The following is a 27748-nucleotide window of genomic DNA, read 5'->3' on the forward strand; positions in this document are numbered from 1 at the left end:
CAACATCTTTTTTTAACAGGAACGCTAGGAACAAAATAGATTTCAGGCCAAGATTTGACTTTGAAAAGAGGAAAGCGATCGTTATTTATTGTAGGCTGTAGCTTGGGTTTGAAAACATTTCTTTTATAGTCAGTTTTAGTTAATGCAGGTTGCTGAAGAAAGAAAATATCTCCCTCACAAAGGAACACATGGGAAATAATAAGCTTATTAATCGAATGCATGAAACCTGCTCTCCTTTTCATGAAAGAAGGGCCTATGCTACGCTGAATAAAACTTTCCTCTTTGCATGCTGATGTGTTATCCGTGTATTGATGTTACTGCTTCATTAGGAAACCTAGCATTTGAATCTACATTCTGGCAGCAGAACCCCTTTTGCTTACCAAGACTGGCCTGAGGAGTGAAAGAGCCAGCAGACTTGTTCGTAAGAATGAAACAGAGAATCTTAAAAAAACCAAGTTTTCTTAAGCTGGGGCTGTGTTTCATGTTTATTGTGAACTTTGTATTTCTTGCATGAACTTTGCATGGTGCAATGTAACAAAAAGTGGAGAACTTTGAATTTCCAGTTTCACTGTATTTGACCTGAGTATGAATCGAAATCCACTGTACTTGTGTAAGAAAATATCTTCTTTCCTTTTCCAAAGTGTACCTGCTTAACATATATATTTAAGAGTTTCTAAATATTTTTTCATTGATATCGGGTGTGTAATACCCAACATTCACAGAATTTATTTCTTGGAAAATGTTAGGTAGAGACTCTGAAAATTACATTAACACTCCCATATAGTCATTTTTTTAAATGTTACAGCCATAGTATTGTCCTAATTCTGATTTCCCTGGTATGTCAGCAAATAAGGAGCAACTCTGTAAATGGAGTTACATTGTCCTCATCCTACGCCACTGGCAACGGAAGCACAATTAAGTTCCAAAAAGGAGGCTGTATGTGGGGGAGTTGCGGACAAAGCGAATGCTGTGTTTTAAAACAAACTGAAAACAGTGTATTTTGTTCAGTGACCAAACAGAATTTAAAAATCAATTTTAAAAAAATCCTGAAAACATTCAAAGAAAGGAGAAATTAAAAAAATACTGGATTTTGTTGGGAAATAAATTTGAGCAATGCTTTTTTATTTGGAAAATAAGCCATTTCCCTTGATCCAAGCAAAGTCTTTTCCCCAAAGGTGTGTGGACTGGAGCACTCACCCGGGCTGTTAGCATGAAGTTGACAATCCAGATAAACCAACACCTTCGTTCACGTCCAGAAAAACATTGTAGAGCTCGCAGAAAGCCTGTTTTGACACGGGTTGCCTCCAGCTTCTGCTCCCACAGCTGTTCTGCAGTGCGTTAGTAGCTAACTCAGTGGTTGAGATCATAGAATGGTTAGAGTTGGAGAGGACCTTAAAAAATCATCTTGTTCCACCCCCCTGCCCTGGGCAGGGACACCTCCCAATAGACCAAGTTGCTCAATGCCCCATCCAGACTGGTCCTGAACATCTCCAGGGATGGGGCATCCACAACTTCTCTGGGCAACCTGTTCCAGTGCCTCACCACCCTCACAGGAAAGAGTTGCTTCCTAATATTTAATCTAATTCTCCCCTCTTTCAGTTTAAAACCATTGCCCCTTGTCCTATCCCTCCACTCCCTGATAAGGAGTCACTCCCCATCTTTTCTGTAGGCCCCTTTCGATACTGGAAGGTTGCATCCAGATGGGTTATGGACCACAGCCTGGTTCTTGGGTAGCTCTTATCTCAGGTGTGTGCCTCAGCCTGTAGGTTGCAGCTCACACGAGGACCCTATGTAGAGTCTGAGTTCTGGGGAATGCAGGATGGCTTTGTTCATACCAATGCACACGCCTGTATTTTTTTTTTTTTTTTTCAAACTGTTGTTAAGAACCTGTTTGAGAAGAACATGGGTTTCTTTTCCAAGGCTGTTCAGTTGGCTGCATGCTCAGACCGAACACCGTTTCACCCCGAGCTGGGTTTGTGCTGCTGTGTATGTTGCACTAACCGAGTGTGCAACCTGCTCTTCTACTTTGAAGTTGCATCCCTTAGCAGTAATTTTTAATTTGTCCCCCTTATGTTGTCCCAGTCCTGTTACTCCTTGCAACTCAGTGTTTCTGAGAAAGAGTTCCGTGACCATATGTCGATTAGTATGTGAGGTTCAACCCTGGACCCAGTTGTAAATTCATCCAAGGCATGTTCACGAGTCACAGACAGCTCCGGTGATTTCTGCACGTGGATACACCTTGCACTGAATATTTTGTTTTAGCATAATTAGGCCAGCATGCATTTAGATTAGAAACTTAGCATTGAAAGTACTGTGAAGTTCCAGTTTCTGTAGAAGTATCCCGATACTCAGCTGGGCAATTACTATTTTTTTATTTTTTTTAAAGAACCTGGGTGGATTAATCGCAAATGATGCACAATTGGGATTTTTGTGAAGCTTTCACTGCACTGCTGGGCGTCTTCTGTGGAAGGCAAGCTGAGACAAAGCCTTGCTTGTTCCGAGTTCACCAAACGAGCACGGTGCAGTGTTGCAATGGGAAGTAGATTTTGACGGGTAGGAGGACTTCAGGAAATAATAATAAAGCAGCGGTGTATGGCCAGAGGCACGATGGAAAAAGCCATGGAGGGAGTAACGCTTCCAACAGCTCCTGAAGCGGTTGTGACCTTCCTTCATCTCTTGCCCGTGGGCAGGGGGCTGTGGTGGTGGGTCACCACTACTCCTTGTGCTGGAAGTCACCTGATGCTATCGCTTCTTCGGTCCTCCTTAACCCATCAGATTGACTTTAGCAGCCTTAAGCAGAGCAAGTCTTGCCGTTTGGGACATTTGGTGGCTTGATTTTCCTTCTATATTAGGGTAAACCAGGGGTAATGCCCTGGAAGTCAGCAGACTGGCACTAGTTTAAAAGAAGTATGATTCCTTTCTGTGTCTGTAATCCGGCTCTTGCTTCCTTCCAGCTCTGTCTGGGTACTTTGCCATAGGAAAAGGATTAGCAAGACCAGCCAATATAATAGTTATTGGTTAATAACAGAGTCCTGGAAACGTTCTGACTTCGGTAATGTTTTTAAAAGTATCATTAATTCCTGCTATCCCACTTTGTCCATAACCACGTGAAATGACTGAGTTTATTATTAAGGAGTCTCTAATACTCTTAGAAACCCGATTCTACGGTAAGTCAGGAAGATGTATGCGCTTTAAATCTTTAGTAGATCTGGTTTGGATCAGAGGAGGGAGGTTAACAGAGCTGTATCTTCACTGAGCAGCTGAAAGTGAAGTAAAACAGTCCTTGTGTGGTTGCAGTGGCTCATGATTTACAGGGCTGAATCCACGGGGCTGCTCCTGCTGCAGAAAACGCACGCTCTCAACCGCTGTTGATTTTTGAATTAAAAAAATGCGGCTCTGTACACAGTTTACTTTATTGCTAGAGGGCAGGGAAATATAGGTAAGAGCCGTTAATCCCCAGCAGGCTGCTGGGCAGGCAAACAGACATAGATGACAAAAGTTAATTGGAAACATGAGCAGTTTAACAGAAAACATATTTGTGATAATTGAGAGGGTAACGTCTCCAGAAGGGAAACTCTGCGAAGAGAAACTTCAGAGGAGAAGTGGCCACTGGTAGGTGAGTGTGATTTTTCAAGCTCTCTTTAAGCTCGGAACTAATTTTGTAACAAGAACAAATAACATTAAAAGGAGCTAACTAAATAAAAGGTTTGCTTTCTCGGAGGGGGGGAGGGCTGTGCAGTTCCTGCCATTAGCTTCTCTTACAGCCGGATCAAGATATGTGGTAATACTTAATTTAGCTTCGTTGCATAAGGACACAATTGGTTTTATTTTTGTACGTGGAGTTTTCTTCTACCTTTTGTATATGAAGATCTCATCCCCCCCCCCCAATAACTTGAAAGGACTTCAGTTTTGATTTTTTCCTTACTCCTGCATTTTTTATATGTTTGAGGCTTTTCTAAGAATTGAACTTGGACAGCGAGTATTTTGCCAAAAGCAGAGAGAACCCTTAGTTAGAAAATAGTGCTGTGTTTTTGCTAATGAAAAAGTATTATGAACTTAATAAGAGAGAACACATTGCAAAACACATTTTGGTTTGAATTGGAGGAGGTTCTTTTTTCTTTTTCTTGAAACAGCAAGTAAATGTAAATTACATAGTAGGAGCTCATTGCTGTTCTGGAGGGTAGGAAAAGAAAACTGGCTTTTATTTTCTTTAACTGATACTGATGTTGAAAATATTAACGTGTCTATCTTTTTAATGTCATTAGTGTAAAGTTCCTGATGTTTCATTACAGAAAGAATCAGAGGCTATCTATAATATCAGGTACTACTGCGTTGGGGTTTTGTGATGGTTTTTTTGTTTTTTTTCCAGAGCCTGCGGACAGTACAGCCTCCCAGCCCACAGGAATGAATGAAAATGTCTCCTCCTCAGTCCAAAGCTGCAGCAGTACTGTTAGTTGCAATAACTCCTCGGCCATCCCTCAGCCCAGCTCGGCTATCAAGCCTTGGCGCAGCAAGTCCCTCAGCGCCAAGCACACGGCTACATCTGCCATGTTATCCGTCAAGCAGCCCGTAACGGAGCCTCCGAAGCCACCCTCAGAAATCACCAAAACGACTCCCAACGGTCAAAAATCCATGCTGGAGAAATTAAAACTCTTCAACAGCAAAGGAGGCTCCAAAGCAGGAGGGACGACGCTGGAGTGCCCGGGGTCTCGGGATGACAGTTGTGAAAAGCTGGATGTGCTCCTCAGCTTTGAGGAAAGCGAAGAAATTGATGCCGCGAATCAGAACGTGAACAATCCGGGATCCGTGTCCAGTAGTCCCAAGATTGCACTCAAGGGAATTGCACAAAGGACTTTTAGCCGGGCGCTAACTAATAAGAAAAGTTCTCCAAAGGGTAATGAGAAGGATAAAGAGAAACAGAAAGAGAAGGAAAAGGATAAAAGTAAAGACATGGTGAAGAGAACATCTATCACGGAAAAGCTGGACCTGAAAGAGGAACCAAAAGAGGAACAGACAGCACTAGCAACAACCGAGATGCCAAAAAAGTCCTCCAAGATTGCAAGCTTTATCCCTAAAGGAGGAAAGCTGAATAGTGCCAAGAAGGAGGCCTCTGCCCCTTCGCACAGTGGAATACCAAAACCAGGAATGAAAACCACCACAGGGAAATCCTCAAGTGCCCCCATTCCTGCAAAGGAAGGCGAGAGAAGCCGCAGCGGGAAAGCCGGCTCGGGCCTCTCTCATCAGAAGTCTCAGCTGGACAGCAGGCATTCCAGCTCCTCGTCCAGCCTGGCCTCTTCGGAAGGAAAAGGTGTAGGAGGCCTCAACGGCAGCAGCAGCAGCCAAGCTGTCAACGGGCCTGCCGCCACGACGCACACCACAGGGAGCAACACCGTGAGTGTTCAGCTACCTCATCCCCAACAGCAATACAGCCACCCGAACACCGCCACGGTAGCTCCCTTCATGTACAGGTACGGTGAGCTTCTCCAAGGGACTGTTTTGAACGTGATGCTGAGATAAGATAGTTCAGTTTGGATGCTCTTCCGGGGGGAGTGAGGTAGCAAGACGAACGCCATATTGTGTAAAAGTTTCTGGCTTCAAGAGAGTAGATGTTTACACAAAAATTGTTGGTGAAGGCTGTCAGGCTAAGGTTGTGTAAGAAGGTGTGATAGGAAGATGAATAATTGTTGTATCTGACCCTACTAACAGTTAAGATGAGAATGTGAACACCTTCTTGACCAGGTACTGCTCTGGCCAAAACCCTCTGTGTGGGTTTTGTTTGGTTTAGGCATCATACCTTTAAAAATTGTAGCCATGTCAATTTATGACAAACACACACTCGTTCTCTTCAGTGTGGCTAACAGTGGTGGAGCTGCTTCACTATGAGCAGTAATGGGAAATCTTAAAAAAAATTTTAGAAGAAAAATCCCTTAGTGGAGGTAGGCCAGGCACAAAGTCTGTTCTGTGCATTAACCCTGAATTAGATAAGCATAAAACAGCCATGTGGGGGTCACAACTAACCTCCATCCAGTCCAACATCCTCTGCTTGACAATGGCAATAGAAGAGACATAGGGAAGAGTGACAAGAGGGAAACCAATAGCAAAGCTTCCTAAGGGCATAGTCCCCAGCCCCACTTCCTTTCAGCGAAGCTTCCTGAGGACATAGTCCCCAGCCTGACCATGATGCAAGATGTTCCTGAGTCAGATGGTGGGATTTTGGGGTTTTGGCAGCTGTTTCCAAGTTTCCTTTGACACCATTTGATTCTTTCATAGGAAGATAATGCAAGCGGTTGTTTTGTCTTCATCATCTTGCTACTCATGATTTGAGAGGCCTCTATCGTATCCTTCCCTCCCTCACGATGTGTCTTTTCTAGGCTACGGTGTCCTAGCCTGTTCAGTTTTCACATGTAGAGATGCTGTTCACACTCTCTGGTCGTCTTTGTCACCCTTTTCTATCATTTTTCAGTTCCATTATGCGCATTTTTGCCTTTGATCTCTCGGCAGATGTAGTGTAAGAAATGGTTTTTTAAATAAAAGTGAGTGTAAATGGAATTGAACTGAAGGAGAGTGCCAAAGGCCTATGTAAGAATGCAAATGGGGAGAGCGACCCTTGAGTCTTCTGACCCCTTGAGTGTTCTCCCTGTGCTTATGGAATAAAATGCCAGGTGTCCTTCTGGGACTCAGTCACATGAAAAGGAACCAGATAGGACAAATCAGTCTGACTAAAACCTGTGTTAATGGTACATGGTTCTGGATTTCCCTTGCTCTTGCCTTCATCTACTTATATCAGCATTATCGTTGCATGTTTGGCTGAAGGTGGGATCTGCTACTAGTAATTTTTGGAGATTTGTTTTGAGTTAAAAATGGCCAGTATGGTTTGTACTATTTTAATCCATAATTTAATAGAAAATTGTGACTGCAAACTGATTGTTTTATTGTTTGTCCCTCATAACCAGCAAAAATGTGTTCATGATGCTTTGGGTTGTTAAGTTTATCACTACAATGTCCTATTAAAAGATAAAGTAAAAAGCACTCTACTTTGGTGTTCATCTTAGTCTGAAAATAGAAATCATCATCTAAAGTGTAAAAACAGATGCAATCCATATGTTTTCTATAATCCAAACATAGTGATAAACTCTAGGCAGTATTTATTTGACTTTTTACAAAAAACAGTAATGAAACTACCTATTGGCAGCTGGAGAAAATGCTTTGAAATTGAAAAAAACAGTCTCTACTTTTTAGCAGTGGAGGAAAAAAGGCTGAACTGTATAATCTTGCTGGTTTTAAAAAGAACGAGAAAAGTCAAATTGTATTGATTTGCAAGGCAAATATGTAGTGTTATTATATATTTTTTATCCAGACATGGTTTTGAATCTGCACAATGCACTTGTTAATGCATTGCAGTAGTAGTCTCAGGGTTTTTCTGCTATAAGTTCAGGTTACTTTCATCTAAACCTATAGACTTAATTTCTGGTTTGTTTTATTGTTTATTTTTTTTAAGTAAAAGACATGAGAAATTGTTCTACGTTTCATATAGACTTGACTGAAATTAAGAATGTTGCGATAGTAATTCCCTGCGTGTCTTCACTTTTGTGCAGCGCTTACTCTTCACACAGGAGTTCCAGCTGCTTGTTGCTGTGGCTCTACGATCAAAACACAGCACAACTAGTAAAATGAAAGATATATTACTCAAATCTGACAATAGATTTTTACGACATCACTTTTCATTACCTGACAGCCACGATGTCAGACCATAAATTGGAGTTTGAAGTTGGGTTTACCCAGTCATTTGTTTTAAAGTATTAATGAGTGACATTGCTAGTTATTGAAGGGAAAATAGCAGGAGTTTTCCTACCTGCCAGTAGAAACACACTACCTGCTTCATATTTTTGCAATAAATATGAAAATATATAAATATAAATGCAACTTTACTAGAGAGGATCAGACTAGCCACAACAACTGATGTTATAGATAATTAAAATTTAGCTGGAAATTCAAGTGTCTTAAGACCTTGTCTGAAGAGCTTCGAAGCCCATCTTCAACTATGAATTTTTAATTTTTTACAGCTGAGTGCTCGTTTCCATTTCTAGGACATAGTCCAACATGGGACTAATGAATTATGTAAAACCAGCCTGCTGGTCTGTTCTGGAGAGAGGGACAGGGGCGGCTGATGGCAGGTGCAATTGTCTAGTTGTTATACTGGAGATACTTCCGATGGAGAGTGACTGCACATCTCTATTTTGTTTTGCCTTCCAGATCACAGACAGACAATGAAGGGAACGTAACAGCCGAGGCCAGCACAGGAGGGGTCAGCATGGATTCTGCCCTTTATGTCAAAACTGGACAGCCTGCTCTTGAAGACCTCTCAGGTATGTCTTACAACGTGACTGTGGTCTGGTTAAATAAGAGTGGACTAAAGCAAGTTTGAAGCCAGGAGCTCCCTCTTTAGAGGGAGGGGGATTTAATTTGGTTTCATTCCTAATGCTTTAGTTCTTCTAAGTTACGGTATTTCTTTCAGTTCTTCGGCAATGGAAACCAGGTGTCAATAATCTGAATACTGGATGCTCAAATTCTGCACCATGGTGTGCCCCCCAAATTTCTTGGAATCATTAAGAATTCTGGGTTCTTAATGTTTTTCTAGGAGATGTGCAGCATCTTACAGGATTAAGCTCTTATAAAGATCCTAAGTATTCCCAAATATTTGATATTTATTTTTCACTTCTAAAACTTTGTTTCAGAGCTTACAGAAGAGATTATGATAATTTCCATGATGTTTTGGTTTGTTTAAAGATTTGGAAGAATCTCTGTGTTCACACTCATGAATCTGATCAATTTGAGAAGTGGTCTTTGCAGCAACAGGAGACCATAATCCCACACTTTACTGTGTCCAGCATATAGAAGCCAAAACTGATTGTAATTAGAATACTAGCAGTCTAAATTAGAAAGTACTTCATACGTTTATCTAGAATTCCTGCTACTGTAAGAAGTAGGTGATAATTAGCAATAATTTTTAAGCTTATCGATATAACAAAGCAATTCTTAGCAACCATATTCTACTAAAGATCTAAAATGTGATTTTAAAGTCATAGTCAAGTCTCCTAATTTTGGCAATAAGACTTTGCTTACTGCATACTATTGCAGTGTATCTCATCAGTAGAATATCTCAGGTTTTTTCATCTACTTAGTCTTGGTGTCCTCCAGTTTAATGTGAGTTTTGAAACTGATTGCCTTGCTTGGAAAAATCAAGTGGCTAAAATTTTCATAATTGGATTAATTTCATATTGCATTAGGTATTCTGCCAATGCTGCCTTTCTACCTGTGTGCATGTGTGCTGATGGCAAAGGCAAGAGTCATTGGTGACAAAAAGTGCTGCAGGAATGCAGAAATTAGTAGATCTGTGCTTGTGATTTCTGTATAGGTGGATTAAATATTTAAAAAGCAAATAATTGGCACAAAGAATAAAATCCTTGAGAACATTTTTGGGTTCATATTTCAATATGAGAGACAGTTCAAAGTAAGAAACACAGAGTGTCCAGCTGCTTAAAGTTTTTCAGTATTACCTCTTGATCATCATATTGCCTAGCCTAGATGTATTTCAGCCTGTAAACTGAACTGTTTATAGAGAACAAAAGGTCTTCAGTCTTTAATGACAGATGTTATGTAAATACAAACTATTATTCAAGTAGAATATGTAAGTTTTGGGATCCAAGAATGGGGGACAGCTGACAACCTCAAACAATAGAGATGCAAAACCCAGCTGCATGCAGCCAAACCCCACAGAGAGCAGCAGTCCATAAAGGAGTCTTAGGGGAAAAGGAGCAAACAAAATAGTCCCTCAAACCAAATAAATTAGAAAAAATAAGAGACAGATTTCTTCTCTCCCTACATAGCAGCTCTTGATGCTTTTAATTTAAAACCATATATAAAATGTGAGTATAGGTAAGGAAAACTGGGAGCTGAATAGTTTAATAATGCTGCCTGTTAATGAAGAGCTAGGTGATTTAATAATTAAGTTCTAGTGGCACTGCCCAATGTCTGCCTTTCAAGTATCCTTAAAATATAAGCAATTTAAATATCCTTTAAGTAAAAATTTGATATCAATTTAGGCATAAGAGTGATCTCAATAGAAATTGATTTAGTTTCTCTCATGTATGTTCTCTGTAAGAAGCTACCTACTATTTGCCTTCATAGTTAGGAGAGAAATGATCTGTAAAAGAGCACTGTGACCTTTGTTAAGCTAAAGGCCTATAAATATTTTATGTTCTTTACTGCAAAAATTTGTAGATCTGTGAGTGTAGAAAGTGCTTTCTGTCCCAGAGACCCATTGGTTCAAGGAATTGGTCTTGTTGGGTGGCTGTTTCCATTCCATCCAGACCGTAATTGTTTGACCATTGGCCTGAGTGAACTGTATCTTGGGGAGATTATTTCCCAGGGAGCAGAGACCCATTTAAAAAAAAAAAAAAAAATTGCTAATGTGGGCACTACCTGAGCCATTGTTGTTTGTCTTAGAAAGGCTAATGAGTGTTTAAACGTTAAAGTCCATCTTCCCCTCCCTAGACCATTCCCCGTAGTCGTGGCTCCAGCACTTTAGTGAGTAGTTTGTGCTCCTGCTGCTTTGCAGGCAGGAGTATGTGACTTGGGTTTTGTGCACCACAAGCCTGGCATCTTTCAGAAACAAGAAGTTTAAAGCAAAGAGTGTGGAAAATGCCAACAGCAGCTTATTTCTCTGTTCCTCAGCGTTTCTGATTTCAGTAATACGTAGATAGCCATCTAAACCAGGAATGGCATGGATGGCCAGTATCCCGGCAGCTTAAGAATGCATCACTTGTGCAGAGAAGGCGGATAGAAAATTTGAAAAGTTTTAAATATGCTGGAGTATTTTCTTTAGTCATGAGTTGTAAACCCTCTAGAATGAAATCATTTCCTTCTCTGCCCAACAGAAGTTTTGTGACGGCTTTTTGGAGGTTTTCTGTTTTAGCGTTCAGCTTCCAAAGAATATGTTGGCACTACTAGGCATTCACTTCTCTTCAACCTCTTAGAAGATTTAAATATATAAAGCTCAGCTGAGTTAGCTACCAAAGCATTTCTTAATTGACAGCTGAGAGCGAGTAAATAAATTTTGCTGAGACACTAATTAAATTATTAATTTTACAAAAATAGATTATGCTAAGGCACTAGGAGGACTTTTTCTTGTATATAAGCTCTACTTTTAGATGTGAAAAACAGGATATAAAAGTTTTTTAGAGCAGAATACTTGAAGATCAGGATTTCTAAATGCCAAGGAAAGTAGAAGTCACCCCACCAACTCCATGTCATGTAGGACCTTTAAGTAATGATAACTGTTGTGCTGTGGAGAAGCAAAACTTTATTTATTTTACATAAAACATCACTCAGGACGGATCACCCAGTCAACACAATTTACTTTATTGGAAAGCTGTTGTGCAGAATGAGATCTATTTAGAATGGGAAAAAGAAGGTCTAGTGAAAATACAGCACTGGAGAAATTGGCTGTGTCGGGTTGATGTTAATTGTGTCAATATATGAGATGGAAAGAGTGGTATTGATGGAGTTTATCTTCTAATGAGGTTGAAAGTTAACTAGGATTTAAATTGGGTCATATAGGGAAATGACACTATAGAAACATCTGGTGCAAAGGCAGCCTCTGAAATAAAGTTCCAGTACAGAGCTCGTTCTCAGTCCAGCTGCAGCAATGGCAGGTGCCTGCTGTAGGGGAACAGTCTCAGTTTAGAGTGTTAAATAACAGAAAGTCAGGAAAAAAATGTGTTTGAGTGAGATTCAGGCAGAGGTAATGGCTTGGTTCTGTGCTGTTCCCTGCCTTATCCTTTCTAATGGTTTATTTTCCCTGTAGGAGAGGATCCAGAAACTCGGCGGTTACGAACTGTGAAAAACATTGCTGATCTTCGACAGAACTTAGAGGAAACAATGTCCAGTTTACGGGGAACCCAGGTCACTCACAGGTAATGCCACGACTTTGTTTATAAGAAAATGGAAATCAATGTGCTCTCACTTTACATCTCTTAGTTCTGGCTGGGTTGCATCCTTGAAAAATGATGAACTTGACAGTGGAAGGTACTGACTGATCTTGTACTTTTTGTCTTTAAAGCACAGATTCTGAATAACATCCAGTGTTTATTGAGATGTATAATGAGTACTAGGTGCTGGTGGGTTGTATATAGAATCAAAGGTAGGGAATAGTCAGTGCTTGTTAAATGTGTTAGGTGATGTTTGAATATAGGTTACAGTTTAAAATGTTTCTTCATCTCACTCTTGAACAACTTGAGTGCGTTACACCCCTCTTCCCCTATGTGTAATATTTTGTTTAAATAAGCAGGTGAACTGTGCTTGACCCACTTTATCAAGTGCATAACTTGAATTCCTGACCAATCTTTGGACAAACAAATTTGTCTAGTATTATCAGTCATCCATGTACATAAATAACTGCTTTTTCTTAGTAAAGCAGAGTTTGGAAATCTTCAGCAACATTTTAAAATATGCTCTGAATAAACAAAGACTGTTGTCACATTTAAAAATTCTGTGACTCAGATCTTTTTAGTGCTGAAGAGGCAGCTTGGGAGAAGAAGCTGTTGGGCCCTAATGAGGTCAAGTCCTATTTAATGCTCAGTGCTTTACAGACTGCAGCTCCAAGTTCACTGGGGGAGCGCTTCATGTTTTGGCTTTGTATCCAAAACTGAGGCAGAGCTTGCAAAGATGAACTCCCAATGCTATTTTTCTTTTTGAGTTTCAATTAATGTGACAACTTATTATGATTTAATTACTCTCAGCGGTGGATGCGTAGGTTTTTGCGGTGTATATGTAACACTGCATTGCGAATAGTACAGTACTGCTTATTTTAACAAACAGCCACAGTAAAAAAAAAAAAAAGGAATAACATTATGTTAGTTGAGCAGGAAAGGAAAAGGGGAGTTACGTGGGTAAAAGAAGTTGCAGCTGTGGGTTAGATACAATCAAATTAGCCACAACTAAGCTGCAAGCATTCAGAGTGTAGGGCCTTGTGCTCTATATGCATCACCTGAAATCTAATGATGTACCAGTCCCATTTTTAAGGTTCCAGTTAGTGGTCTACATTTAATCAAATGCATTTATTTTTTTAAGCACATTGGAAAATACTTTTGGCATCAGTATCACTACTGAGATAAGTGGTTGCAGCATTCTCAGCCCCTACTGGCATTACTGTTGGAAGGAATGCAACATATTCACAATCTCAGCCGTGAGGAATGGAAGATTTCATATAGCTGACCTTTGTCAAAATCTGTATTTACAGGCTGTGAGCTAAAATGCTTTTGTAACCAGAGCTCTGTTTAAATATTATCAATATTTAAAAATATATATTCAATTCATGAATATATAAAATAGAACTTGAAAAATAAATGTGTTTGGCTTTTCTTCTTATTTTCTCCGTTTAATCCTTTCCTTGGTGTAAAAATAGCTACCATCATGGTGTGGGATATGTCTCCAGAGTATTAGGACTTAAATGAATACAGCCAAAAAAGGGAAACATATCAGAAAAATAGTACTTAAGTTGGTTTCCCTTTAGTCAGCTTAATATCCTACTCTCTTGGCTAGAGTGGCAAAAACACAGTCTGGTAGGGTTATGTATGATTGCAGATGAAAAAGTTCTGCTTTGATACTGTGGATAATCCATTAAAAATTCTTACTTAAGTCTTCCCACGTACTTGTTGAACACTCGGTGTGTTTAAGAACAGTGTTGTAGGAATGGACCTGACACTCTCAAGGCGTTGTAGTAGGTAAATTCTGCTAGTGCTGTTACTTACAACCTGTAACTTGGTGAGTATTCAGGGTGTAGGGTCTTGCAATCACCTGAATCGAAGAATCACAGAATGGTCAGGGTTGGAAGGGACCTTTGGAGATCATCTAGTCCAACCCCCCTGCCAAAGCGGGTCCACCCAGAGCAGGTTGCACAAGAACATATCCAGGTAGGTTTGGAATGTCTCCAGAGAAGGAGACTCCACCACCTCTTTGGGCAGCCTCTTCCAGGGCTCCATCACCCTTAAAGTGAAGAAATTTTTCCTCATGTTGAGATGAAGTTTTGTGTGTTCTAGTTTGTGCTCATTGCCCCTTGTCCTGTTGCTGGGCACGATTGGAAGGAGTCTGGCCCCATGCTCTTTAAACACCTGCCCTTTAAATATAGATAAGCATTGATGATTTCCTCTCTGTCTTCTCTTCTCCAGGCTAAACAGACCTTTTCTTTCCCCAGCCTTTCCTCATGAGAGGTGCTCCAAATCTCATGGTCCTCTAAATAGCAGGCCACATTCAATCAAATGTTTTTCCTTTTTTTTTTTTTTTTTTTTAAAGCACGTTGGAAACTACATTCGACACCAACGTCACTACCGAGATCAGCGGCCGCAGCATCCTCAGCTTGACGGGACGACCCACCCCGTTATCGTGGAGACTGGGGCAGTCCAGCCCCCGCCTGCAGGCAGGCGACGCTCCGTCCATGGGCAACGGGTATCCTCCCCGAGGGAACGCCAGCCGCTTCATCAACACCGAGTCGGGGCGCTACATGTACTCGGCACCCCTGCGGAGGCAGCTCGCCTCCCGCGGCAGCAGCGTCTGCCACGTGGACATCTCGGACAAGGGAAGCGATGAGATCGACCTGGAAGGCATCACCATGGATGCTACCGGCTACATGAGTGATGGGGATGTGCTGGGCAAGAATATCAGAGCTGACGACATCACGAGTGGGTCAGTGCCTTTTCTTTTTAAATGCTGTACTTCATGTGATTCTTGTGTTTTGTTTTAATGATGCTGTATTCCCATGATTATTTAGAGAAAGGAAAAAAAAACCCCACCAAACCTACACATTCTGCTGGATTTAATAAGCATTTGGAGGGCGGACAGCTCATTATCCCAGCTCATTTACTCGGGGATATTTAAGCACATGATTTAAGTTTTAGTTGCATGTTAAAAAAATATTCCTAAATATGAACATACTCGTGCACGTGATTCAATGTTTTCCTGAATGAGAGTTCATTGTTGTTGTCAAACACACACTGCAACGCTCATTTCTGCCCACAAGATGGAGAGAGTGAGGTATTTTCTGTATTTCTACTGAACCCTTTTCCTGTCTCAGCTTTTAGGGGACAGTTCACTGGAAGGAAATGAGTCTCCCTCTCTGAGTAGGGTAAAGTAGCTGTACACACAAAATAAAAACTAAAGAACAAGTTAGTGTGCAGAAATAGAGACAATTATTAACAAGGTTTTACCTCTGCCTTGCCTGGAAAAAGCATTTATTCTTTGCTTGAAAGTCATATTCAGTTCATTCTAGAAAGTACAGTCATTTTTCCTGAGCTCAAATACATCAGCCCTATACTGATGTTAAAACTGATCTTTGAGATGTAAATGACGTATTTATTTTTGTGGCAGCGTTTTCCCTGTCTGGCCGTTTTACATCCTTTGCTTTTCTGTGATTTCTTTATAAGTGTTATTTTTTGTACCATTGGCTTATTTGGAAGATTTAGTGTCTCTTACTGAAAGAGAAAGCTGGAATCCAGCTGCTGTTTTGTCACTAACTTAACCAGTTAATTCTGTCTGTTGTGAATATTTGGATGTTTTCATACTGTCTTTTTTGAAAGGTCAGACACCTTATTCTTAATTCTTTGTTAGGGAAGCATATAGTAAAGAAGATGATGCAAAATCCATTAATAATGTATCGTATCACTAAAGGGCCTTGTGTTTTCCTCAAATCAGCTTATACCTGGGTTTTGCAACATTTATTGTAGTAGCAGTTACTGCTTCCTCTGGACTGTGACTTTCATTCAAACTCATGGTTGTAATTTTGGAATAGAAGTGAGGAAAATTAATTCTGAGTAACACCATGGTTTCTGTAAAACACCTAGAGTACGAGCTGAGAAGCGTCCCTCACGAAATTGTGTCAGTCCAGCCTTCTGCTCTCATATCCTAGAGGAGCCTCATTCTCCACAGGTCTTTACTTAGTGTATGAAGTTCAGATTCCAGGTTGAGGAAAAGGAAAGAATGGGAAACTATTGATTTTGTGAATGATATTTCCAGAGAAATCTGTGGCTTCACTCATCTCTGTCTGTCGTTTCCTTTTCTGTGTCTGTCTGGTCATCCTGCAGGGTAAAAAAATCAAAGTCTCTGTAGTCTGAAAATACAAGAGTGGTCTTTAGATTCTGGGTCGAAGGGATTAGTAATGTAATAAAATGTTTTTGCCAGTTGATAACTCTATCACCAAAGTAGTGAGCTATGTACCAAGAGTAATACCAAGAACAGTGAATATAACATTTAGCAGAAGAGTTCTATATTCCACAACAGCTCACTCCTAGCCTTGAGCATTAGAACATCTTTAACCAACTACCTCACTCTTATTTCCCACTAGTTTTTAAAGGAGGGAGATAACTTTCAGTATTTACTCATATAAACAACCACAGATTGATAAATGAGATCTCAATTTGAACTTTGTAGGACAAGAAGAGTTATGTGTACAAATGTCTTTTTCACATCTTATGCCTTGAGCTACAAAAGCCTATTTCGCTAAATAATGTGAGAGTGTTTATTGATTTATATGGCACCGTTGTAGTCATTGACTAAATTCCAAGGGCAGAATCTGTATTCTAGGTCAATCCATCGTCAGAAAGATCCAGCTCTGTTTCCAGGCTGTGGGCAGGGTTTGGAGACTGGGTAGCTTGGATGTCCTCTCCCTGCACTGGTGGGCATTTGAAGGGAATGTTCCTGAAAACAGCCCCACAATATTTGGGGTTACATGGTCTGTGGAGAGTAATTGTGTGTGCAGATTCCCTGGGAAGGGAGTATTGCAGCATTGAATTGCAATAACAGCATTGGATATGATTGCAATATCAATGCAGAGAGAGAAAAAAATGAGAGTGTTACCTTTGGTGAATCTCACTGACGTCTAATAACGCTGGATTGCCATCTCCAGTATGAACAGATGTTTTGGTAGCCTGTTTTCTTGAGTTATCTGCCCCAATGTCGGTTTATTCCCAATAATAATAATAATAATAATAAAAGGGATAGCAGTGTGTCTTTGTGGGAGAGAACTACTACACCGCTTAGAAATCGGAGAGGTTGCTTGTAAAGAAAGCGTCCATGTGACTTGCTGCAGAACAAATCTCTGAGATCAATGTTAGGGCGAACAGGCACGATATTTCCAGGAGCTGAGTTACAGTCAGCACAAGAGGGCATTTATAGCATGAATAGCTCTTTATTAGCTGGTATGTGTTTCACTTTGTCATTTTTCAGAATTGCTACAGTCCTGCAGTCTAAAAACCTTGGATCTGTGTTTTCGTTGGCAAACTGATAGGGAAGGAAGCCAAAATATTTGTTACAGCCAAAATAAATCCAATAGCCAAGATAAACTATTTTAGCCCTGTGATCCTGATGCTTTCTCTGAAATGTACTGGGTCATGGGAAGTTTCGTTTGGCCTCCTTTAATAAGTCTGCTCAAGCAGAGCTCTGGCAGACATCAGGATTGCTTTCACAGGGTTAGAAAGAGTATCTTTTCCAAACGGGCAGAAAATATCTCTTAAACTAAGAAAGTCTCCAAGGGTAAGAGGAGGTAAGATCAAAGGTAAGAGGTGGTCTTATTGTGGGAGCTGAAACATCAACCGAATGACAAAGCAACTTCAGGAATAAGGTGTGTGAGCTCAGGGCTTCAGAGCCTCTTCAGAAAGTGGCACCTCAAAGCCCACAGCCACTCCACAGACTGGTCCAGGTGGGGACACTAGCTCTCATGGCTTTTTAGGATTTGTTCCAAAAGTTTTGTCTACTTTGGTCTACCCCTGGCTACTAACACACACATTCCTACTTCTTTTTGTCCCTTTTTTCCCAGCTATTTCTAATGCGCTGTGCAGTTAATTGATCTGCCCTTGGAATGGAGCAACAGAGCTGTTGGACAGAAAGGCCTTGTAAAATTATTTTCTTTTAATTTAATTAATCCTCTGCCCTTGTTTTCATTACCCTGGTGTGCAGCTTTCTATGCAGAATTAACAGCGTGGATCTACCGATTAGCGCTGGTCACAAATTCTCTCAGGAAATGGCTTTGGTTCCGCGAATGCAGCTTGTCAAAACAATTTTTTGCAGAGGTATGGCTGTTCCAGCTATGTTCCAACAAAATGTACATTTGATGATTTGACAGCTTGGCCACCCTAGAGCCAGAACTTCGAGGCATGGCAGATGTGAGCAGTCCTGTGTGTGGACCGTGGGGCTGCAGCATGACAGGCTGGGCTTCGGGCTGCCCCCAGCTCACTCTTTGGAGTGTATCTCATCAAAAAACATTACCTAGTGACTATCTCATACCCCACTTACCCAACCTAGCAGTGAACTGTCCCCTTGGCTGCCCCCAACATGAGAAGGGCACGGACCTGTTGGAGCAAGTCCAGAGGAGGGCCACAAATATGTTCAGAGGGCTGGAGCACCTCTCCTGTGGAGACAGGCTGAGAGAGTTGGGGTGGTTCAGCCTGGAGAAGAGAAAGCTCCAGGGAAACCTTACAGCAACTTCCAGTACTTAAAATGGGCTACAGGAGAGATGGAGAGGTACTCATTTTTTAGGGAGTGGAGCAATAGGATGAGGGGTGACAGCTTTAAACTGGAAGAGGGGAGATTTAGATTAGATATCAGAAAGAAATTCTTTGCTGTGAGGGTGGTGAGGCACTGGAACAGGTTGCCCAGAGAAGCTGTGGCTGCCCCATCCCTGGAGGGGTTCAAGGCCAGGCTGGATGGGGCTTGGAGCAACCTGGTCTGGTGGGAGGTGTCCCTGCCCAGGGCAGGGGGGTTGGAACTCGATGACCTTTAAGGTACGTTCCAACTCCAACCATTCTATGATGTTCAGGGGCCCTGTGCTAAAATTCTCTTGCAGCAACCTCCCATGGGTGCAGCAGCTGTTAGTAGTGGGGAGACTTTTTATCGTTTTATTAACCATTCCCAATTATTTGGTGCTTTGGGGCTGATGTGTTCCCATTCCAGTTCTCTATTTCCATAAACTCTTAATGTGTTTATGTGTGTGGCGACCCTCTGGGGATCCTTCTACAAGCAGGCGAATTAGGAACATTGATGAAAGGACACTAGAAGGGAGAGCAGGCCACTCTGGGCTCAGGAATCAAGCTTTGTACCCCATCTGTCTGCCCAGGTCAATCAAACCCACACAAAAGCATCATACCTTAGGTAGAAATCACATTTGTGGTGCAGAGGCCTGTCTACCCTTGAGTAATGTGGACCAAAACTAGCGTTGAAATAAGGTTCTGTTGAAGGCTGAAATTTAGTAGTTATATCTATCAGGAGGCAATGAAAAATTCAATATGAAGAGCTGAAATTGAGGACAGGCTTTGTTGCATGTTGAATAGCGTAATTGATACTGGATTCTTGTGCCTTCATTTGCCAGATTTTGTACTGTATCAGACAGTGACACGTATTTTTCACGTCAGGCCTGTATGTGGCGTAACAGCCCTTCACTCGGGTGAAGGTTTTCAGAGAAAGAAAAGGGGAACTATGCAGTTTGCTGCTAGTGAGAATTTGTTCTTGGTATCAGTAGTTAAGAGAAACCATTTCCTTCTAAGCTGTCTGCAACAGGAGTGGTTGCTGGTGTAGGTAACGCGTGGCTAACTAGAAATCAAGAGTGGCTTAGCTAATCGTGGTCTGAATGAGGACCTGTTTACCCTCTCCATCAATTCAATGCTAGTTGTAGTCTTTTCTGACCTATATTTTGCCATGGTGATTACCACTGGCTTTTTTTCTGTATGCTTTTAGTCATTTTACTGGAGATTGCACTCTAAATGGTATGATTTAAGTGATAAGAATTCATCTAAATACAGTCGTGGGTAAAACTGTGTTCCTTATATGGCTGTAACACTTCGACACAACTAAATCATTAGGAGGTTTATTTTATTTTTCTTCTCTCTTTGAGCAGATTTCATTTGAACTGCCTTCTGTCTTGCTAGGTCTTGCTTCTTACATTTTGGTCTTTTCAACATTGCAGAATAGTAGCTGTATGTGGTAAATAGATAATCAACACAAATTGTGAAGTCAGGCAAGCAAACTCAAAATTTTTACTTTTATGAAATAGTATTAGGAAACCTTGAATTCTGAATTCTTAGTAAACTGCATTCAAACTGGTTCAGAACGAGCTTTTGTATTTACAGTCGTAGATGTCCTGGTGCTGTGAGAATGAAAAGAAAATATTATGGTGGTGTTCACAGCTGGTAAGACATTGTAGGCCCGTAAATCCATAACTTTAGAGATCAGCTGGAATCAAGCTTTTTATTCAGTAAACTGCTAAAAAGGACCTAATTAAGTCATATGTAGTGTTTGTCAGTAAAACGAGCTCACAGTTTGTGGTGTGTTGTATTTTTTGCTTCCTTGCACATACTGTCCTATTGCCTGTGACTATCAAAATATCTGTTAATAGTCATTATCCCACTCTGGGCTTATTTCTGTAATAAACACCTCAGCAGTGTTGGAACTGCTGCTCTAGTGCCAAAAGGGTTTTGTAATTTGAACAGGACAGCTTCTAAAGGACAAAATACGTCCCACTGTGGGCTAGCCAGTAGAGGGAGATGCAGTCATGCACACTTCGTCAATATGCATCATCTGCAGGGAAGGAAATAGGTACGAGGGAGTCGAAAGTTGCTGTGGAGTAACTTCTTCTCTTCTGCTGAGAACCTGTGGAGAAGCAGAACTCCCTCGTTATTTCTCTTTGGTCACACGTTGTTCCTCTCCGTAAGAAAATCAAAGAGGAAAACACAAAATGGATTGCTTGTTCTGTCCCTTATTTCTATGATTTTCATTGAAATAGATTCTGAGAAGGATTTAGGCATTTAAATCAAAAGTGGCATGTGTAAAACCTCATTCAACAGCTCCCTGGTTCTGATGGAACTTCAAATTGCTCCAGGCTGGCAGCCTGTGCTTGGTGGGTGTCATTTGTCCTCTCTTAAGTAATAAATTTCCACCCATGTTTCACTGATGTCCAGAGTGGCATTTGGACGCCTGAAAGGATTTGACCTCTTGAGTGTTTTCCAGTCTTGTCTACCCCATTCTCACAGGTTACAGTCTCTGATCACCTCTTCCAGGATGGGTCGTTCATTTTATGTTAACAAAAGACTGGGTAAATTTCATAAATCATCTGGGAATTGGAACCCCGGGACTCCTTTGTCGAAGTGAACCTTCTGGCACAGTGACCCATTTGGGTTTCACTGCCCAGTGGCCCAGCTCCTGTAACATGGCTGGCTGATGGCCCCTTCCCATCCTCTGGAGAGTATTTAGTGTGGCATTACCCTTAGGTTAGTCTGGTTGTCAGATGAATTCTTCTGTGCGATGAGTAATGTGGATTTTAATGCCCTCAGACAAAGAAGGGAGCAATTATTATTATTTTTTTTAATTGCTCTTTTGTGCTGCTCACCTTTAATCTGGGTATGCTGGACATAAATTCGGGCTGGAGAGGATTTGTCGTAGACCCCAGATTTAGCATCTGCTATGGCCTGACTCCTGTGTATAGGCAACGCTCACAGCTCTGAGCCAAGCCCTGCAAGTCACACAATTTAGGGTTAACCTGACAGTTTCATCAGACTGAACTAAACCTGCTCAGAAGTAAAGATATATTTTGGGAAAAATATGGAAAACGGCAATAATTATAGTTAAGCAAGATTGCATCTTAAAAATAATTAAGCTTTTACTGGTCAACTGGTTACAAGGGAAAAATTCTTCTAATCCTAATGAGTCCTGACGCTCTGGTGAAGTCTTGACATCTCCCATCAAAGTCATTGAAGTGTCACTGCCCAAATTCCTCTGTGAAATCCAGGGGGGATCCATCCTAGTCTTTTCCCGTGAGTTTTCTCACATCTTGCTATCTTATTGTACATGTTTTAATCACCTGGCTTCTTTGAAGCCTGCTTTGGGGACTGTTAATAATTAATATTGGCATTTGAAGTTTCTCATTGCTATAGCCAGAGTTCTCCTTCAGGACACAGTGCTCCATTCATTTCTGAAGGGCCATTCAACTCCAAGATAGACAAAGAGGAATAAGTAAAGCTTTAACCTGTCCTTTCTTCTCATAAACTGCCTAAAGAAAGGGGGGGGAATTGATGCAAGCAAAGGCAACATAAAATAACATTGATATTTAATATAAAAATATCAATATAATCTTATTGTACTAACTCTAGCTTTGGAAAGTTCAGTTACTACATCTGTCTAATACTGGTAATTCCACAGCAAACTGGTTTCTTCAGAAGCTCGCTAACAAGACAGTGTCCTGGAGGGAACAGAGGTGGGGTCATGTATGAGATTTCACCTATACCCTTCCAGGCTATACTGTCCTTGGAATTCCTTCCCAAGTTCTATAGTAACAAGCCTGCAGACTTCCTGAAAGGGAGACCCAGCTGAGAAGACATGTAGAAATACATTCAGCCCTGGGCGGCAGTGACCACAAATTGTTATCTGATGGCTGCTGAATGACATGTGTCAGGAAGTCTTAAAACATCTCCAAATAGAAGAGTATTGATGTCACAGAAGCCACTTCTTTCCGTATATTTCTTCTTTTTTTCCTCCCCAAAAAAGGTCTGAGGGTTAAGTAGTCAACATGAGTGAACTTCTTTTTCTTCTAAACTGGTTTGGACAGTATGAATAAGCACCTGCTGTTCATGTTGTTAGTGCTTTAATGGTTAGAGGTTTCTCCAAGTAAACTATGAAACTAAAATATACTTTTGCATAATCTCATTTTTGTCTGTCTTATCCGTTAGTGGAACAAGTATCTCCTCCTTCCAGCAGTGATTAGGATTTTTGAGACTGAAAGTCATTTATGGTTTACCCCTGTTTGTCTTTGAGTATCTTCAAAACAATTCATAGTTCATTCCTTACTTTGTTAATTGCAAATAATTACTGATTATTAGTAAAAATCTAGTAATTTATATATTATATGCCTTAAATATAAATTTGTATCTATATATAAATATATAAATGCCTTAAATATAAAATTAAATTTTAAATTAAATGAGCAATAGATTTGTGCTTCTATTAACCAGAAAAGTAAGTTAGTCTAATGTTAGGGATTTGGGCATGTTTTAGCAGTCCCAACCCAAAAACGCTGGACCTAATCCCCTTCCTGAATGTCTGTGTTGAAATTCACGTGGATGAAAGAATGGAATTTAAACCAGCCACAGACTTGTAGGTGGGGTAGATGTTCAACCCGTTGGTTAGAGAGATGAATTAGGGTGCTGATACAGCGGGCGTTATAACAGAGAGTGGTCAGGCGAGAATAACAGCTGGATGGATTTGTGGGGAAAACACCAGGAAATGGTCTAATTCCAATGTCATGATGGAAAATGCACACCAAATTCATACTAACCGAGAAGTTTGGGATTGTCATCCTCTTGCTGTTTGGCTAACATCTCTTTTTAAGTCAGATTTAGAACAAATTCCTGGTAGCAATAACAGGCTTGTTTTGATCACGTTTATCGTATTTCAGAAACAGCAGTGGAGAATTTTCTGGTGGTGTTTTCTAGCGACTGGCAAAGTTAGACTCCTTTTTTGATACTCAAAGCTTGTTAAGCCCTCTTGATCTTGGTTAAACTGACCGTAATGACGAGGGAGATGAAGCCCAGTGAAAATAAACATTTAAAGGAAAACATTAAGTAGAACAGTGTTATTGCTGCAAGTAAAAGAGAACACTTTTGAGTCTTAAAGTGGATGTTGATGTGTGGAATAACCCAAAAGCTGTGATTCCTACAAGGTTTTTGTTTCTTCAAGTTTCAAGCACTTGGGTTCCTGGGCAAGTCTTCTGCCAGGAGGCACCTGGGCAGCTGTTCCCAAACTACCCTTGAATGGAAAGCACCAAGAGGGAGGCGGGAGCACCTGGGCTGCCAGAATCGGCTCCAGTTTCGGGGCAGGTTGCTGCTCTCCTGGATGTGGGTTTGGTATCACGGAGCCATGCGATGCTGAGCAGGTCAGGATAGGCTCCCCTGATCTCTTGAACGCTGCTGACTTACCTACTGCTCCTTCCTAACACTTAAGTGAAGAATGCCTGTCCCTCAGCTACCTATTTCCAAAATTGGAAAATTCACATCCATAGATTGAGGAGTGAAATGAATATATATGAAGTGGTAGAGTTGTCAGACCATAAAAGTAGGTGTGCTGTTGGCTGAGTGTGTACATGGGTAAGCAGGGAGTGCGGACAGAAGTTAAGTGACTCAGACCGCTGGATTTTACTGATCCCTGGCATAGGGCATTCCTGTTTCCTCTGTGTGCCTTTGAGCAAAGGGAAATATATCACTTCAGCATCAGAAATACCCTAAAAATATTGCACTTGGAAGGACTCATTACGGCATTCAAAATTTCAGAGGCACAGAAAGGGTGCATTTGGCTAAAGAAAAGAGAAGCTTAAAGGTCCAGGTTGTCCAGGGAACTCCAAAGCAAATTACTTTGTGCCTGTAATACAGGGCAGGGAGCCACTTTCTTGGAGAAAAAAAAGTGTCAACTAGAAGGCGGGCTGTAAGTTCCAGTTGTGTGTTAGAAGGACATAATACTGCTCTTGTTTAACCTGAGCCTTTTCATATTAAAAGTAGTTTGGGTGCTGGTGAAGAGTGAAACTATGGAGATGAGTATTAAGCATTAATTCCTGAAAACAATAGAAACTGCTTCTAAACTGAGGTCATCTCCATCTCACTGTTCATTCATTAAGTAGTATTATATTTGACTTCGTTAAAAGCAGTCATTCCCCATTGACCATACCATCCCTAAATATTCTAAGCTATTAAATTTTGTGAACATGTGGAATTTACCCATCCATATAAATGTCAGTCTGGATACTCCACTTTTCCCAGATTATATGTTTAATTTTTTCTTATTTTGGGGCAAGTAGAAAAAATACTTTAAAGTGCTTCTTTTGCACTGAATGTGTCAATGGCTGGAGGTTTGTGGCACCAGTAACTTTTAATCTCCTCCAGACTAACCGATGGATAGTAGAGAAATTTTTTTTAATTTTTTAAAAATTTTTTTTATTGTAAGTTTATTGTTTTTTCTCTACAAAGTTTAGAAGATGGCACCTCCCCTCATCTTTCACCTCAGTGTTGCACGCGGGACTTGAGGCATCATTGCTTTTGGCATTTTTTTGGGGATTAAACATTCCTGGGTAGAGGACATTGCATGTAATAAAATTAAGATATAATGCTTTCGATCTGTGATTACGCAAACCTGTTTCAAAATACAAAAATCTAACTTGTGTTGTTCTGGCATGTAAGAAACTTGTCTTATTGGTACAGTGGGTAAGAGTTGCCATCTATGTGTGTGATTTTTTTTACAAGGTCTTGGTGAGAAAAACTAGTTGTCAAAGATGCCAAAGGAATCCAGCTTCTATTGACTTATGTAAGATTTATGAGTGCTTAAAACCACTGAAAATCCGACTGTTTCGTTTTCACTTTGATGTAAAAACTGTAGAATTCTTCTAATCTATCAGATTGCTGAGCTTCTGTGTAGAGGATGGCATCTGATGATGTTAGCAAAGAGGCTTTCCACTGATTGCAGCATGGCTAACTCTTACGAGTAATATGGCTCATTTCATGTATTCAAAGTAATGAATATTGGCAACAGTCTGTTTCAACTGTAGTTGATCTTTTTTACCAAAGGACTAGTCACATGCCAGAAATCTGGCAGCAAAGCCAAAAACTGCATTTTCCAGTAGGGGTACAATGGGTGTTCATACAGAAACACCTTTCATGTGCAGACAAGTACCTGCAGTAAACCAATTAGCGTATGTACAGTAGATGTTTTTTGCAAAAGGCTGTTTGCATGTTTGTATAACAATATGCTCTTAAGCTCCACTTTTCTTTTCTTTCCATTTCTTTTATTTTAGTAGCTTAAGGAAGGAAAAAAAAAAAAAAGTCTTCCATGATAAAATATTTATAAACTATGTGAAACACAAGTTAGAATGCGAGACCTAAGGCGAATTCCACATGAGTTACAGTGCAACTGCTCCTCTTGCTGCTCACGGCCTTTGTTTATGAGTATGGAGACTGGTGTCCCTGCAGAATTGCTGAGCGGTGAATGCTCCTGTGCCTGACCTGAGTGCCTTAGCAACCTCTTTGTTAGACTCCCCGGGGAGACTCCTCGGTCCTTCCTGGCAAAGCCCTCGTACAGATTTATACCTCTAACTGCAAGGCTGAGCAGCGGGTTGTGCAAGGCTTCTCCAGTCCTTGCCATCCCCTCTTTATAAATGTAGTAATCACATCTGAGTTGGGAACGGTACCTCTGTCGCAACGGCGTCTCGCTGGCTGCGGCTGGGAGCATCCCTCCTTTCTTGCCGTGGATGAGGGTGTCTTGCTGCTAGGGGAAAAGCTCCGTGCCTTGCTAGAAAAAGAAAAAAGGAAGGTGTCCTGTGTGTCTGGATATTATTCTGTGGGCCGCTGTCGATTCACCAGGAGCGGCTGGAGGATTAAGAGGATAGAATCCCATCAGCTCCTAACGTGGTGAGGTATGTTAACGTGTCCCAGCAGTATGCCAGAGACAGCAGCCGTATTGCTGGAGTTGTTAGAGTTATTTCAGTCTTCTTACAGGTTTTTTTTACAGTATTTTTACAGTTTGTTTAGACACGTGTCGGTGCTGCTCATGTAGATGTACCTGAGCTGACCAACTGGTGGTGGTAGCACAGAGCTCACTCCATGCCAGTGTCTTGAGAGACAAATGGGACCTGCCTTTCTAGTTTAAAGCGATCTCGCAGGCATCTGTAGTCAGAAATACTTTTAAGAAATGAAGCTAACCCAAGAGAAAAATGTTCCTGTTTTATTTTGATACTTTGAACTTGTTTACCTATTGCTATCCTGAAAGGACACAAAATATTTTAAAATATTATTGAGATACTGATGTAGGGCAGCTTGTTGAGAAGCTCTTCAAGAGGGGAAGACTGGAGTAACTTCTTAGTTTCTGTGTTTGTATGCTAAACTATTTTAGTGATAAACAGTACCAAAGTGCTAGGTAGTTGTATGGTTTCTAACACTTTTTTTTCTTGGTTGCCACCACATCCTCAAGTTACATTACGTGATGGCTGTTGGTGTCTGCATCAGTACAGGCTTCAGCAAAAATGCAGGATGACACAGCCTGTGTTACTGAGAGGAATCGTTCTCGGTGATCAACAACACGTATCTGTTCTTGTCCACTAAGTGGCATCTCTGTTCTCTTTAAGATTCATTTTTCATGTGTCTGAACTGTAAAGTAAGAAATGTGCTATCTTGGCAATTAGCAAAGTATCATATATACACACCTGGCACTTCTCAGTGTCTAAGAATAGTCACACTTGAAATGCAGATGTCTCTAGGTCACGGTTGCAGACAGAATACAATGGAGGAGCAAAGACAAGGTTGAAAAAGCCATTTCATTTGTGCTGTAACTTTGATTTCTCTCCATAAACCTTGGGATACTTATTGTTCATGGATCATTGACAAAATCTAGGATGAATGCAATGTGATTTTTCCAGTTAACTTGTCAGAGGGTTGAGATTTCCATCGTGTGTTGTTTTAGCCCCATGCTAAATAGTTCAGGATGGTATAAAACATGCATTATTTTTTTTACAAGAAAGAATAATTAATGATAGCATTCACAAATATCAAATGACTTCCATCTAAGTATTCTTCATGAAAGTTAAGTATTCTTCATGAAAGTTAAGTATTCTTCCTTTGCTACTCTTATATTGCAATTCAGTTCTGTCACTGAGGGTGCAAGATGTAATGGAGAACGA

At 40.8% G+C, this 27748-nt stretch overlaps 1 protein-coding gene across 3 annotated transcripts in view; it reads left to right on the forward strand.

The window, feature by feature from the left end:
• The window catches only part of NAV2 (neuron navigator 2), a 429887-nt gene that overhangs the window by 311888 nt on the left and 90251 nt on the right, over positions 1 to 27748 (forward strand). For all 3 annotated transcript variants that reach the window (XM_014951613.1, XM_014951611.1, XM_014951612.1), the window contains 4 exons: positions 4370 to 5468; positions 8254 to 8366; positions 11867 to 11975; positions 14353 to 14742. In XM_014951613.1, coding sequence (XP_014807099.1) covers positions 4370 to 5468; positions 8254 to 8366; positions 11867 to 11975; positions 14353 to 14742 — 1711 coding nt within the window. The remainder of the gene's footprint in view (positions 1 to 4369; positions 5469 to 8253; positions 8367 to 11866; positions 11976 to 14352; positions 14743 to 27748) is intronic.

This window comes from Calidris pugnax, unplaced genomic scaffold, assembly GCF_001431845.1.
Source record: "Calidris pugnax isolate Ruff unplaced genomic scaffold, ASM143184v1 scaffold183, whole genome shotgun sequence".
NCBI lineage: Eukaryota > Metazoa > Chordata > Aves > Charadriiformes > Scolopacidae > Calidris > Calidris pugnax.